This window comes from Geotrypetes seraphini, chromosome 9, assembly GCF_902459505.1.
Source record: "Geotrypetes seraphini chromosome 9, aGeoSer1.1, whole genome shotgun sequence".
Classification (NCBI taxonomy): domain Eukaryota; kingdom Metazoa; phylum Chordata; class Amphibia; order Gymnophiona; family Dermophiidae; genus Geotrypetes; species Geotrypetes seraphini.
Window position 1 is genome coordinate 37,168,065 of NC_047092.1, and position 16,292 is coordinate 37,184,356.

A 16,292-nucleotide genomic window follows, 5' to 3' on the forward strand; every position below is an offset into this window, starting at 1 on the left:
TCTCATTCAGAACTTCCTGGTTAGGATCATTATACACGCCATTTATACTTAGCTGCTCAAACGAACGTGCTAGATCAGCTTTTTGCTCTTTCAAGGTGTAAGCCAGTGTATCGCAAACTGTGTGCCACCCGAGATTTCAGGTGTGCCACGAAACGCCGGGGAGGAGAGGCGCCGGCACCAGCTGACTGCCTTACAGGACATGCCTCTCGGGGTGAGAGGCACATCCTATAGGTAGTCAGCTGGCGCCAGTGCCTCTTCTTCTCTTTGCCCGTCTGGAGGGCATTCGCATATGGGCGTGATGATGTTACGGCATGCGCGTGATGTCACTGCATGCGTATGCGGATGTCAACATCCGCGCACTTCCAGATGCTTCGAGCCCTGGCCCCCACATTTAGTGTGCTGTAGCTTGAGGAAGTTTGCGAGACCCTGGTGTAAGCACCGAGATCTGATCTACCATCAAGCCTCACCTCTGCTAACTAGTGGATTGTACTTCATGGAGAACGGGCATCTGTTGGAATTCTTAACTGTGGAAGATGTTTACATTTACGTCCCAACCCTGTCCTGGAGGACCACCAGGCCAATCGGGTTTTCAGGATAGCCCTAATGAATATGCATGGAGCATGCCTGTCACTTCCATTACACTTTTCCCTCGTTATTCGCGGGGGATACGGGCAGAGCCGGACCGCGAATGGCGAAAAACCGCGATTATCCGGCTCTGACCCACCCCCACCTCCCTGCTGCCTTCCCGGCTTTACCTGGTGGTCTAGAGGGCTTTCGGGGCAGGAGCGATCTTCCTACGCTCCTGCCCCGTGCAGATCGCCATGAGGAAAATGGCTGCTGTGAGTTCCCGTAGTCTCTCGAGACTACGACGGGAACTCCCTACAGCCATTTCCTGTGGTTTTGGTTTTTATTCTCAAAAAGTAACAGAAAGAAAAACAGCAGGAAACAAATAAGCTACATTTTAAAAAAGGAGGCAATTTGAGGAGCCAAAGCTGGATACTCGCACATATTTTGTGTATTGAAGCAAATGGCTTTAAAGGCCCTCTTGACATCCTTTAATTGAACCCTAACAAGTAGGGTGTGTTGTCACTGTAACTTTTAAGCACCCCCCTCGTATACATATTATAGCTTTACTAATTGAAATTACTGTGTTTTGGACAAAAGCCATCTTTCAAGCCCAACTCTACAAGTCCCATATTATAATTTGACAGAGGCTGGGAATATCACAGTGCTCCATGACCCAGTATGGACAACCCTTTTAAATATAATGTGCAAACAAGAGTATTTTTTTTTTTTTTGTACTCATAATTTGAAAATATCCTTTAAGGAAAGAAAGCAAGATTCACATTTTATAGTAAATTAATTTCCTTTAGGCTGCTACTTGGGTAAACAAGTACAAAATCAAATCTTGCACATAGCTGCAAAACCCTCGGTAACACAACCATTTGCAAATTACCTTTTAAAACAGTAGGAAAATATGGAAAGACTGGCAGTGTAAGCAAGGTAGGCTAAAGATATGTCAGAGCTGGATAAGAGAAATAGCAAAGGTTTCATTGCAGTTAGCTGCCAGATTTAATCCTGTTGCTTCTATACTTAAAGAGGCAAATATACACCATAGAAATATGGAGAAGGTAATCCTGATCATAGCTGAAGGTCTGAATTAGAACAGGGTTCAGTAAAGTTCTAAAAGGCGTGTTAACAATGTGAGCATTACTGGGAAAACCAAATGACACTTACAGTACTGTGGATTCAGTCACAGCAATGCTGCCTCCTAGAAACACACCTCAAACTGTTCATATACAGTACATCTGCCTGATCCTATCTACAATTTCCCCTCTCTTGTCTGGGAAAGTTTGTTTTATTTTGGAACATATTTTCTTGAAGCTTCTATGATTTTTTTTTTTTTTTAGTTTGCCCACCACAGAACTGATGCAGAAAACTGCGCCAGGCTTTCTGCACTGGTTACACAGCAATTAATGTGGGTGCACGATGCAAAAACACACCCGGTGCACGAGTATAAACACCAGTGCACAGCACATTTAAATCCATTGCTAATGAAGTTAGTAGCTATTCGATGCAGAGAAGGGCACAGAAGGCCAAAAGGCTGAGCTCAGGGCTGGAGTTTTAATACCAGGTCTAAGGAAGCTTAAAAAGTTAGCCTGTTCTTCTGCAGTCAGCATTAAATGAGCGTTTCATGCCTGCATTTCATGTCTCTACTGGGAGCACATAAGACCCATAAACAGCATGGGTTAAAAAAAACAACAACCCCAAAACAAAAACATAGTACTGAGGGGGAAGAAGTGCTGGAACAAAGAGCAAAGTATGGGAGAGTCGAGAACTGCATGAATGTACAGGTCTGAGCAGAACAAAAATGTACTGGCACACATGCATATATTGTTATTACAACTATATGCACAGAATGCGCAGATGTGTGCACATACAGCTCTGGGGACTGATTTGCACTCAAGATATAGCTGCCACTAGGGCAGACCCTTGTGCACATGTGCCCAGTGCACTCTCCCATGCTGGTGCATCTTTTTGCACCAGGCCTCTTTGCTTATTATTTGGTTACAGCATTAAGGAACAAAACTGACATTCAGCTTACATTAGAAAGTCATGCATTAAGAAGGATGCCTTGCCATAACGCAAGTTTTTTTTCTCACTTTGCGTACTACGTCTGCAATACTCCCTACACTTATCTTATACCCATCCTTACTCTTTATAGCCAATGGATGCTTCCATGCCATGATAAAGGACAACCAGTTTGATTACAGCTTGGAAAAATCTGATAGGTACATTAAATATCATATTTATTCTGGATTTGTGAACATTATTCTTAAGCTCATTTTCTATTATTTTTTTCCAAAGCTTCAGTATTACATAGCTACACGAGTAAAAAGCCACTGTAGACCTCACTAGTTAGCCAGGGGGCAACACTGCTGTTTTAAAACTACTTGTGATGAAACTTTTTAACACAGCAATGTTAGAAAAAAGTCATATATTTCAAAAATGTCATCTGCTTTGGTTTATGTCTGGATAGTGTTTCCTTAGGATTTATAAAGCCTGGGGCAGCACAGGTGTATTTCTTAGCATGGACTCACCCTTTCTTTGGAAGGATTATGCAACCTTTCTGGTACAAGGCATCAGGAGGGCGCCTTCATGGGAAACTATGAACTACGTTAAGCAAATACCAGATTCAAGTACAAATGTGCAATCTTTCTTTACATAAAAATATCAGGGGAGCTTTTCAGCTGATCCCCAGTATCAAATTAATAAAAATCAGTACAAACGGAAAATATACAAGCAAGCTTTTTGCTTCTTCTTTAGTCACCATACAAAACATATAAAAAGTTATCTACAATTTATTTTATATAAAAAAAACCTTTTTTTTTTCCAAAAGACAAAGGTGTCCAAAATAGGCTGGGGAACATTATGGAAAGGCACTTGGTGCGACACTTCTTATTCTTCCACAGACCGTCATTGGGTTAGAAACCTCAAGTTGGTTGGATCTTCCAGTTGAGGACTTGCCTTTTGCTGGAGCTCTGTGCTTTCAGTAAATTCCTCATGCTGTATTTTGAAGGCTTTGCTCTTTTTGAGTTATCTAGACATGCTGCACACTCCAATAGCCTCTGTAGCTCACCTGTGGCTTCCACACTTCCAACACAACTGGCTTTCTCCATCAGTTGGATATCCTTTCCTTCACAACAGCAGATCTCAGTTACTCGGTTCCCAGATACTTTGGCACTAGTTGCATCTTAAAACAAACACCAGAAAGCACCTCATCAAATATTGACAGGAGGCATCTGTTTTACAACTGTTACCAGCAGTCACAAGTCTGCCATAAGAAGTAGCAATTGCATAAGAAATGAAGTCTTCCCTCTTCACTGAAGCACATTCCTGTGAAATCTGAGGTACCGCGAAAATGACATCGCGGCAAGCACTCTTGGAGTTCAGGCATCTTCAGCGTTTCCTGATGAGTCAAATTGAAGTTTCATTACTGCCTCTGTTCATGATGAGAAGTATCCATGCAGGATTAGGGTTAAAAGAAAAATATGTTAATTTGTGTTAGTAAAGAGTCATGCACTGGAGTCATGCCTCATCAATCACCCACCCTGAAAACGGTAACACATGTCCAGTGCTGTCATCGTGTTTTTCTCAGTTAGGGTGGTCCTGGAGACACTCTAGCCCAGTGGTCTCAAACTCTTGGCCCGGGGGCCACAAGCGGCCCACCAGGTACTATTTTGAGGCCCTCAGTATGTTTATCATAATCACAAAAGTAAAATAAAACAGTTTCTTGATCATATGTCTCTTTAGCTATAAATTACAATATTATTATTAAGACTTAGCCAAAAGGAAAGATTTATAAACTATAAAGAGTTTTACCTCATGCAAAATTGTCATTTCTTTAATAAGACATTAACTATTTTTTACTGCGGCCCTCCAAGTACCGACAAATCCAAAATGTGGCCCTGCAAAGGGTTGAAGTTTGAGACCACTGCTCTAGCCAGTCAGGTTTCCGAATACCCACAATGAATATCTATGAGAGAGATCTGCATGTACTACTGTACATCCAAATCTCTCAGAATATTTGTGTTGGACGTTCTGAAAACCTGTCAGGACCAGGGTTGGGGAAACATTTGGGGGGAGGGGAAGAATGCACTACTCTGATACCTAAGGCAAGCAAGCTAACTTTGCACATGCAGCAAGACTGGATAGAGTTAGGTTCACCTTCAGCTTTGCTGCAAATTAGTCGGCCGAGAGGCCAAGAGAAGGGAAGTATTAGTTCTCTGGTGAGGCATATAAACATCCCTGGATGAGTGAAGGGGAACTATGGCAGAAAAGCTCTGTGAAGGAAACCCGTTACCCCAGAACCAAGAAAAGGAATGAATAAGGTACTGTGTGCAAACCTAACCAAAATGCCAGCTAATTCACTCTGCTGGCTTCTCCCCATCAGTTCGGTCTTTGTCTTTTGATGTGGAATACAACACAGAGTACTGATTTTGAACAGCTGGTGAAGGATAGGATTCGGAGCAATTAAAATGCTGAACAGTATATGGCCCTATCCAGGGTGTGGCAGCTGTTGAAGGCTCAGCTCTAGCCAGTGAAACAAGGAGCCAGCCTTGTTCTTGTTTTGGACATTAAAGTAAAACCCTCCCCTTATTACCTTTATCCGTGTCAATTAGTGAGAGTTAGAGAGAGATAAAGAGATGAGTGAATAAAGAGGATAATTAAACTCATTAAACTGATCTGCATATCCCCTAGCTCTAGACAAAGAAATGTGAATCTAATTTGCATAAAGCACTGCTTACTGGAAAAGTTGTTCACCATTGTAAGAAGCTTTAAATTAAACTTAGTCTATGTACAAAGAACACAAAGGGCTAGATTCACTAAGCCCATGGATCCAATATGATCCGTGGGCGATCCGAGACCGGGTGACCGATTCTGAACATGCCTGCATGCATGCAAAGCAGGCCGATTGGAGGCACGCCCCCAACCGACCGCACGGATCACTGAAGAGCGATCCCGGCGCATGCGCAGACCATCTACTTTGTCTGTAGATGGTCTGTGAATGTGTTTGAAGTCCGTGCTTTTTTATTTTTTACTTTTTTACTCACGAGCCCATGGCTTTAACCCGCGGGTTTAAAGCAGGTTAAAACCACGGGCTCACGCTGCAGGGAAGGGAGGCAGAGCAGGAGAGTATAGGGGTGGCAAAAGGCAGGAGAATCAGGGTAGAATCAGGGCTGAGCAGGGTAGCAAAAGGCAGAAGAATTGGGGCTGAGGGCAGGGTTTTTGCACAAGCGACTAGTCCTCAGCAGTTGCTTGTTTTTGGATTGGCCAGCCCAATCAGTGCCCCTCTTTTTTTTTTTTTTTTTTTTTTTTTTTAGTGAATCGCATCCCTGCCTACTATGCATGCCGTTTCCCCTCATTTGCATGCACGGATCGGTACACAGGTCAGAGGGAAATCGGGTCACAAAGTGGTCGCAAACTGATTGGTACACAATCGGCTTGCTTAGTGAATCTAGCCCAAAGAGAAGAGGCTGTTCCCACCTCCCACATAAACCTCGTCTCTCCTTCAAGTTCTAAAGCACATGTTTTCATTATTGAAGGTTGTGGGCTGATAGCAGTAGTGAGAGGAAGGACATAAAGACAGATCTTACCCCAGCTTCTCCTGGTTAATCCAGATTACATTGCTGGTTAACAGCTACAAAAATATTCATAGCTTCCTCTAAGTTCGAGTCTAAGCAGTGGGCAATCGCTCTCTGCTACTCATTAGATATTTGATTGCCTGTTCTCAGAATCAATGCTAAAAGCTGCACTTACTCAGAATCAGATGTTTCAGCATGGACAGTGCCTGTTCGCACATTCATAGCCATCCCATTGAGCTGTTCCTGAGACTGTTCCCTTCGGGGTGATTTTATTATAATCCCAGGGTCTGTAAGAGAGCAAATCCCATCATTTGACCCTAGAGAAGAAGTCCTTGATGACACAGTGGTTTGGTTGTAATCTGATAATTTTTCCCGTAATCGATTCTTAAAGTTCGGATCTGTCAGAGGAGGAGGATACGTAACTTTGTTTTTCAAAATGCCTGTGGGATAAAAGAAACAGAAAAATAGTTTTGTATTTAGATTTAAAACAAAAAGTATATATAGAACCTGCAGATGTGTTTAATGAAGCAGCATACTCAGTGCTGCAGAGAGGATGGGGTTAAATGAACTGATCTCTTTTTCTGAATGGCAACCTTGTCTGTCAATAGCATTATCTGATTCTGGAAAAAAAAAAAACCCAGGTTCTTTATTTTCAAATAACTGCTCTACTTTCAATCAGTCTAATCAAGTTTCAAGTTTATTAGATTTTAATATACCGACCATCAAGCAAATATCTGGACGGTTTACATTAGATTTAAAAAATTGACAGATAAGAGTAGTAACAATTGAAAACAAAAAGTATTAAATAATTTAAATAATATATAGTGAACATTAAAAACAATAACAAGACAGACTTGACAGTGAGGAGAGAGGGAATGGATGGGTAAAGTTACATTGTAAGTAGGAAAAGGAGAAAGAGGGGTTAGGGAAAAAAACATGTTGGATGGGGATAAGATATATTGAATGTTTATAAAAGCGCAAAATTAAATAGAAAAGAATTTAAGAGGATAGAAATTAAGTGGAAGAGAATGCATCTCGAAATAAAAAAGTTTTTAAGTTTTTCTTAAATTTGTCAAGGTTTTGTTCGTCACGAAGTGGTTGTGGAAGAGAGTTCCACAATGTCGGGGCAGTTACTGCAAAGTTTATTTTGCGTGTGTAATAAAATTATTTTATAGACGGAATCAATAAGAGATTTTGATTTGAAGATCTCAGAGTTCGAGTGGAGCACTGAGGGATAAGAAGTTTGTGAAGATATGATGGCAGATGAGAAGATTTTATTTTGAATGACAAAAGGATGATTTTGTAGGTGATTCGGTGCGTCACGGGTAACCAGTGAGCATCTTTCAAAGCTGGCGTAACATGATCATATTTACCTAGGTTGTAGATGAGTTTTATTGCTGTGTTTTGTATAAGTTGAAGGCGGCGAATTTCTTTTTGTGGGAGGCCGTTGAGTAGGGAATTACAGTAATCTAGGTGAGAGATTATTAGAGAGTGAATAAGAATTTTGATGGATTCGGTTTCTAGAATTGAGGTCAATGAACGAATTATGCGTAGTTTATAGAAACATGTTTTAACTACCGAACTAATATGATCATGAAATGATAGATCTTTATCAATGATAACTCCTAAGAGTTTGATTTTTGTCTCCATTTGAATTGGGATAGATTTGATAGAAATTTTTTCTGGTAGAAATTCAGGATTTTTGATTGAGAATAGAAGACCTCGAGATTTATCTATGTTAAGAGAAAGTTTATTAGAATGTAGCCAATCGTTTATGGAATCCAGTTTATTATTTATATCTTTTATGTCAGACGTTTTGGAAATATTGATTGGGTGAAGTAGTTGTATGTCGTCTGCATAGGCAAAGATCGTAAATCCTATAGATTGTGCTAGGGTTAAGAGGGGAGATAGAAAGATATTGAATAGTAAAGGGGAAAGAATGGAACCTTGCGGAACCCCATACGTTAGAGATATTGAAGGTGAGGTTTCATTTCTGGCAAAGACTTTGAAGCTGCGCTCTTGAAAGTAAGATGAAAACCAAGATAGTGCCGTTCCTGTGATACCGCACTCTTTAAGTCTGTTTAGGAGAAGCGAATGGTCAATAGTATCAAAAGCAGCAGATAGGTCGAGTGAGATAAGAAGGACAGATTTTTGGTGGTCATGATAGTAGTGTATGGTTGAAATAAGGCCTAGCAGAGATAGTTCAGTTGAGTGTGATGAGCGGAAGCCTGTTTGACAGGGATGTAAAACAAAGGTTTTTTCAATGAATTCTGACAGTTGTGTGTGTATGATTTTTTCAGTTAGTTTAGATATTAAAGGAAGATTTGCAATTGGACGGTAATTTGTTGGGAGAGAGGGATCGAGATTGTGATGTTTAATTTTTGGAAAAACAAGAGCAGTTTTCCATGTCAAAGGGACAGAACAGCTGGAAAATGATTTAGATATCATTTCCCAGAGATATGGACCAAAAAATGAAGATAATTTTTTGAGAAGAAAAGGAGGAATGATTTCAAGAAGTCTATTTTTTACAGTCAATCCTATCAGTGGCAAAGGGGCAATATAGAGACTTGAATACTTTTGTAAAAACATGCCAAAAGTATGATACAATAAAATTACAAAATAAAACATACTGAAGTAAAATGCAAAAAATAAAAAATAATAAATTTATCACCACATCAGGTAAAAACATCACAGAAGAAATACAAAGGCTAACCCTAAATATGTGGAAATGAATGCCATGACTTTTACAGCATTGAGGAACAAAACTGGCATTCTGCTGCTTTTCTTTTCTTTAATCCCAGGAAGTTGTTCCAGTCACTTGTACAGAGTTCTGCTTTTTCCTGCTCAATTTCTTCCGCACTGTCACCTGTCACTGCCTGATGAATTCATTGTAGAATAAGGCTGTCTCACGTAGGGCATAATACTGTGGAATCTCCATCTTCATTAGGGTCTGCCTTTCCTAATGTTTGTTTCACTGGGGTTGAAATCTTCTAGGTTAGAGTCATGGCCAGCATTTCGGTAAAAAAAAAAAACCCCGAGTGCTTTGTCTGCTGTTATTTTCCATCCCTTGATCTATAAGGCGTATTTCTTTGGGATGGGTCCCTCCATGTGGAAGTATAATGTTGTTGCTCCTATTCCTAAAACAGATAACCTGGATCCAGTTGACCCCTCTCATTTATCTGCCCTTTTTCCCTAAAGTTTTGGATAAATTTGTTTTGCACCATTTGAGCTCTTTCATAGATGTACCCTCAAGTCTTGCACCCATGACAGATTCAGTTCTGTAATGGCCATAGTACAGAGACTGACAGTTCTCACTGCATCAATGCACTTCTATCATATTGGTGTCACTTGACTTGAAAGCAACCTTTGACTTAATCAGGAAATTAACAAACCATGATCAAGAAGTTCTATAGGGGTCAGAGACACAGTCCTGAAAAGGTTAAGAGCTTGTCTGCTTGTACCTTTCAGATTTTTAGTAAAAGACACCTGTAGGTTCACTACAGGTGCCTCTTCATTCAGTGTTCAGGAAGAATTGCCTCTTCCTTAATACCACTAAATGCGAGGCTATACTATTTTTTTTTCCTGATCCTAGAACTGTTACTTCTGTTTCTCTTACCTTCAGGACGTACTATTGCTGTTTTGAGAGTCCTTGCAAATCTTGGGTGTGACTGACTGCACACTTTTGTTTCATTTAGACATTAATATAGTCAGTGCAGCCTTTTTTGCATTACCCTATATACTCTAATATAAACTCTGATTTTTGGGCCAAAATAATGGTCTAAAAAGGGGGTCTCAGTTTATATTTGTGTCATTCCAGATATGCACCCTGCCCCCCTCCTGGACCCGATACAGGCCTCCCCCTAGGCCTGTCTTGAGCCCTAATAGTCCAGTGGTGAGCCAGGACAGGAGCAATCCCTACTGTGTCCTGTCTCAGTCGGTTCTGAACTCCCCTCCTCCTCCCCAACTCATTGCAGGCCTCCCTCAGGTTTGCCTTGAGGCCTGGTGAGCCAGGACAGGAGCATGCAGAGCTACTAAAGGAAATGGTTCCCAGGGTCTCATGAGGCTGCAGTGGGAACTCGTGGCAGCCATGGGGCAGGAGTATAAGAGGATCGCTCATGCCCTGATTCACTGCTAGACCACCAGAGAATGCAAGGTAGGCCTTTTCAGGTGCAGGAGGGAGGTGAGGTGATGTGGGAGGCAGGAGGGAGGTAGGGGTGGGGTGGTGTAGAGCTGGACACTGGACCACCAGGTCTCAAGGCAAGCATAAGGGAGGCCTGCAATGGGATAGGGAGGGGGCAGGGGGGTAAAGAGCTGGCCAGAACAGGATACAGTAAGGGTTGCTCCTGTTTGCCGCTGGACTACCAGGGCTCAAGGTAGGCCCGGGGGATGTCAGTAATGGGTTTGGGAACATCGGGGGTACAGAGCCGTACAGGACAATGAGGGATTGTCTCCTACTCAGATCACCACTGGATCACCAATACCTATACTTGAATATAAACACTCGGTGGGGGTCAACCTTTTATGCCCCTATTGGGGGGGATAAAAAGGTTACCTCGGTTTTATTTGGATCGGTTTATATTTAAGCATATACGGAAAATCTGGTGGTCCGCTCATGTTTTGGTTTGGTGTATCTTTAAGAATTCCTTCTTGCTTTGGTTGTTTCCAATGCTTATTTGTAATTTATCCTATACTTGTTCATCATTCACTTTTCCCTAATAACCCTGTGCATCTCTCTCGTCTTCCCAGTTCCCCTCCTGAATACTGGTATCTCCTCAGGTATTGCTGTTGGCACTTCCACCACCTCGTGCTTAAACCTCAACATATCTCATCATACTGGTTTTTCTTATCTGGGCCCTTTCTTATGGAATGGTTTACCTCTAGACTTTCATATGTAGCTGCCTAGGGTGAAATTTAGGAAAGTGCTGAAGACATGACTTTTTCACCAGGCTTTTGAGCCCCCTGTTCACTGATGATGCTCCTTGGGCGGCATCTGGAGAAGCTTCCAGGATTATAAATTTTCAGCTTTATTTTCTATTGTGTCCTTCCTCTTTCCTTTTGTTGGAGTATGCCAAGTTGCTTTAAATTTATTTAAAAATTTATATACCACATAAAACTTTGCGGTTAACATATTGGTTACATACATAATATACTGATCGCCCTTTGGTCGCATGGATATGTACAAACAATAGACAAACATTATATCAATAAATTTTTTTGGAAACTGTTAAAATATGATTCTGCATCTTCTGCAGTATAATAAGAACTTGTAATACGTAAACGAACAATTTGGTTTTAATGACCATACATTTAATATTTCACTTGGACATGCAGATATACACATTTAAGGCTTGATTCTAAAAATGGCATCTCAATTGTAGACAGCGGTAGGCGTCCTACCGCCATCTAAGGGACCAATCGGGATGCATGTTTAAAAAAAACAACAACAAAAACGATGGGGCGAAGGATGTCTACTATGTAGGCATTGTTTGTGTGCATATGGAGACATGTAGGCATGACTAAGGACGCCTAAGGCTGGTGAAGGTGTGGTTTATGCCGAAAGTGGTCCTAGACATTTTTAGGCGTGCCTAGGTGCTTCTCGTAGGCCTGAATCACATGCCTTAAATGTAGGCCTGTAAAATGCTGGTCTACATTTAAGGCATCTATAGAGGAAAATAGATGCCTATTGGTGAGTGACATTTTGCTGGCGCCTATCACAGGAGGCATTGTTTCCAGAATTAGGCCCTTAGGCTTGAGGGCCATTACAGCCTGAAATACTGCAGTCAGTTGGTGGGAGATGGCTCCTAGCTAAGTTCAGAGATTTTGAAGCAGTAGTTCAGGCTTCCACACACCTACTGCTGCTATGCTTACCTACAAATAATGCACATACCAGGCAAGACAGACATTAAGCAGAGATTGATAGATGAAAAATATTAATAAGTCTGAACCAGCACTGCAAGCCCACAAAAGGCCTAATGCTAATACTATAAACTCATTTAAGAGATTTTATAAAAGTAAATCAAAGACACAGAGGAAAGTGGGAAAAACTCAGGATAACATGTGCTGACAAGCAGTGGGCAACAGATGGAGGAGACAACTCTCAAAATCATTCTTGGCAGCTCAGACACAGGAAAATTATTACAAAATGATGTATAGGTGGTACTTAAAATCAATTCAATTGAAAGTGATGTCTTCAAATTTCACAGATAGCTGTTAGAAATGCTGAGGGTAAAAAGGTAGCATGGGAAATATTTAGTGGATAAGGGCCTTTTGGAAACCAGTTCAATATAGTATCAAGCATGTTGTTGGGGGTGAATCTTCTATGGGACTTGTACATTTAGGTCAATGCTCCGATGCTCATAGGAACTGAATAAGCACTGGAACATTTACTTCACTGGACCGTGGTAAAAAGCTCTACCACGGTTTGATAAAAGTGCCCCTTAGTTCTTAAACAAAAGATTGATAATAGTATAGAAGCCCAATCACGACTGAAAACAGTGATAATGCTGCAATCAACAAACTGTGCACTTTAGAGGGAACATTGCCTATACCTCCCTCCTCAGGGAGCTGGTGGTAAGCATGTCTGCCAGTATATGCAAGTCCAAGAGAAACATTCTGAAGTTACTAATACCCACAGAGCCATATTAATCCTAAGGATTATTGCCAGACTAGTGCAGAAACGGTAAATGTTTCTTTCACTTACCCAGCATACCAGCTTTTAGTATATCTACGAGGGATCTTCAAAAGGTTTCCACGCTTTTATTTTTTTAAACACTATTTATTAAATATTTCAGAAGCAAATGACATCACTTTTCCACATCATCACCCTGTTGCCTGACTAGTCACATGACATTCTACGAAACACCCTCTTAACACTTCTCCCGCCCCAACCATTTCCCGTGAAAATATGAAAGCGTGGAAACTTTTGGAAGAACCCTCGTATATATCATAGCATACTCAGCAGAAAAATGTTATATTCAGATGCTTTACCTTTTCTCTGTTCTGTCTGTTGATTGTATTGGTGGGGTGGGGTTTGTACATCACTCTGCTTGTCTTGCAGTGTTTCACTGGTGTGATTTGGTTTGTGCTCATTATGCAGTTCTACATTAACCTTGGTTTCCACTTTCAGTCTGCACTTTCTTCCTGGATCCTCAGTGTCACTTGTTGTTATGCATCCATCAGGCCAAAATGCTTTCACATGATTGGGCACAGAATCAACTGCAAGGTAAAAAGCAAGATAATAGCCACCATCATCTTCTATAATAAAACCCTAAGCTCACATGCACACTTAGGGTTTTGTGATCCCTACCACTGTGCTGTGTCCATCTGTGCCGAATTTGATTTCCGGCACGTGGGGCGGCTTGCAGTGGCGATTTGACTCCTGCGCTGCCGAGATGCCTGTTCTCACCCCCCGACTAGCAAACGCAGCAGCCGTGGAGCATTTGCTAGGCTGGCCCACTTCGATAATGTGAGGTGGGCCGGCCTAGCAAAAGCCCCGAGGCTGCCCAGGCTAGCGGATGGTGGACAAGGGGAGCAGGGAAAGGAAAAGGGCTACTGCTGGACAGGGGGAGCAGCGAAGAAGTGCTGCTGGACAAGGGGAGGGGGGTAAAAGGAAGAAGGGGGGCTACTGCTGGACAGGGGGAGCAGGCAAGGGGTGGACAGCTGAGGAAAGAGAGAGAGAAATAGAAAGACAGACACACACACACATCTATTCTAGCACCTGTTAATGTAATGGCCTTAAAGACTAGTTGGATATATATGGCCTAGCATGTTGTTCATATGGTGCAACTACCTCTACTAATTTTAGTGATTGGTTTGTAATACATCTTGCAAAGGGAACAAAGAAAACTATATGGCTGTTATTTAAAGTCAGTTATGAGCAAAGCTGATTAAGCAATTTTCCCATGACTGCAGGCTCTGAACTCATGCTCATGGAATTCTTTTCGTTTACAGTTTATTTTTAAATCATTATACCTCTGCTCATCAATAATATAGCTTTTGTAACAGAGTTCAATAAGTGGAGTCCTAATGAGTTACATATAGCAGTGTTTCTCAACTTGGTCCTGGAGTACCCCCTTGCCAGTCAGGTTTTCAGGATATCCACAATGAATATGCAGGAAAGAAATTTGCTTACAATAGAGGCAGTGTATGCAAATTTCTTTCCTGCATATTCATTGTAGATATCCTGACTGGCAAGGAGGTATTCTAGGACCGCGTTAAGAAACACTGACATATAGAACACATCAGGAACACAAACACAGCTATGGCTAGCATGGAAAGTCTATTTGACATCTTCCCTAGGGGAGAGAAGAATATATTATTAACAAATTACAAATTACATGAAGGGTTCACAATTGGATTTATTTTCCCTACTGATGATACTGAAAGATCTCTAATCAAAAACCTGGAGTAACTTGTTGAATGCCACCCACAGGCTAAGGGGCAGTTCAGGCTAAGGGGCCCTTATTTAATACAATACAGTATAAATACAGCCACTGAATGGACATGCTCTCTACTGCATTCATGGAATGTTATGTTCAGTTTTTGAGTCTTTTAAAAGGTTGGTTACCTTTAGATATTGAGTGATAGCAGAACGACAAACTGTGTTCTCTGTCTGATCTTTGAGAGTGGCACATTGTGGTCACCATTAGTGTGCGGGCAATTTACCTTTGGGCGTGCTGTGCACAGGTCCTCGCTCATTGTTTTGGGGAGTGGGTACCTGCCATTTCTTCTCCGTTTCCACATCATCCTCCTCACTGTCTGATGAATGAGAAGAGGCATAGGAGCTGCTGTGCTCATCCAGGGATAACTCACTGTCAGAATCTGAATCATGCCCTACAAAGCGTCCAGAGAAGTGCATCAGAACTTAGATGAACATCTGATGAAATGGCAGCCTGGAACACATTTTTCCTTTCAGGCCCTTAGACTTGCAAACTAGTTTAGAAGGATAGAGTTGTGTCTGTCACTTAGGCACTCAAGTTGGTCATGCTTCCTGCAAACACCTTGTGATGGATCTGGTACAAAATTGCTTTGTTGTTAGCAACACAAAGAGGTTATTTTGGTAAGTTTCAGAAGATCTGGGGACCATTAACAGACTTCTGTAATGAATGATACCATTTTCCCATAATAAGTTATTTGTTAAGAGGGGACGTGGGTGGGTATTATTTTATTCATCTCATAATATATATGAATTTATCAATATTTTGGTTGTATTTGTATGCAATTTTTTAATGGGAGGGGAGGGGATGGGTGGGTTTTCAACTTTAGTAATAATTGTTATACATATTATGTATTACATACTTTTTCAGATATTATAATACATGACTATAGAATGATATGTTGTATTTACAGTGATACATGAAGGAAAATCAAGTGTGTATTTTATGAGATCATATAACTTTATGATCATATAACTTTATATGATACACTTGTTGTATTATGAAAATGAATAAAAACTTTAAAACGAAGAATTGCTTTGTTGGAAATGCCAATAACTTAAGCATGACCTGTAGCAACAAATCACCAAGGTATCTGGAGGTGCATGAGGGAGAGAAAAGGGAGAGAAAAAGGAACTTGAGAAATGCAGTGGAACAATCTTGACCATAATGCAGATTTACTCTCTATTTCTTTGCTCCTCTACACAGCTCAACCAAGATCTTCACCTGCAGCATCCTGATTGTTTTAGGCAAAACATAAAAAATGTTTGGGGATTTTCTAATGTTTCTTTGTTCTAGAATATAATCCATACCTTATACAAACGGCTAAGTTTTCATAATACAATGGTACCTTGGATTACGAGCATAATCCGTTTCAGGAGCATTCTCGTAATCCAAAATGCTCGTTTATCAAAGCGAGTTTCCCCATAGGAAATAATGGAAACTCGCTTTGATACGTTTCCCCCCCACGAGAACTGGCATTGCTCCCCCCCCCCGCAATCCGGTACCCTCAGAATGTGAACTCGCAGGCCTTGAGCATGTGCAGATACTCAAGGCCCAGCAGAGGAGGAGGACAATCTTCGGGCACCGGCACCAAGCACAGGACATGCCGGTGCCGGTGCCCAGATGTCTGTAAGAAGTGGCGGGGGGTGCCGGATCACGTCGGGGGGGGGGGGGGGGAGGATGTTGCCTGATCTCATCGGGGGGGGGGGGG

General features: G+C 41.5%; 1 protein-coding gene across 3 annotated transcripts in view; it reads right to left on the reverse strand.

Annotated features, from left to right (window-relative positions):
* Positions 1 to 1,227: 1,227 nt before the first annotated feature.
* The window catches only part of CELSR1 (cadherin EGF LAG seven-pass G-type receptor 1), a 332,485-nt gene continuing 317,420 nt past the window's right edge, over positions 1,228 to 16,292 (reverse strand). For 2 of the 3 annotated variants that reach the window (XM_033957923.1, XM_033957925.1), the window contains exons 32-35: positions 14,811 to 14,978; positions 13,134 to 13,361; positions 6,322 to 6,586; positions 1,228 to 4,003 (exon numbers count right to left, since the gene is read on the reverse strand). In XM_033957923.1, coding sequence (XP_033813814.1) covers positions 3,979 to 4,003; positions 6,322 to 6,586; positions 13,134 to 13,361; positions 14,811 to 14,978 — 686 coding nt within the window. In that variant the 3' untranslated portion in view covers positions 1,228 to 3,978. The remainder of the gene's footprint in view (positions 4,004 to 6,321; positions 6,587 to 13,133; positions 13,362 to 14,810; positions 14,979 to 16,292) is intronic. The other variant, XM_033957924.1, reaches the window with a different exon arrangement.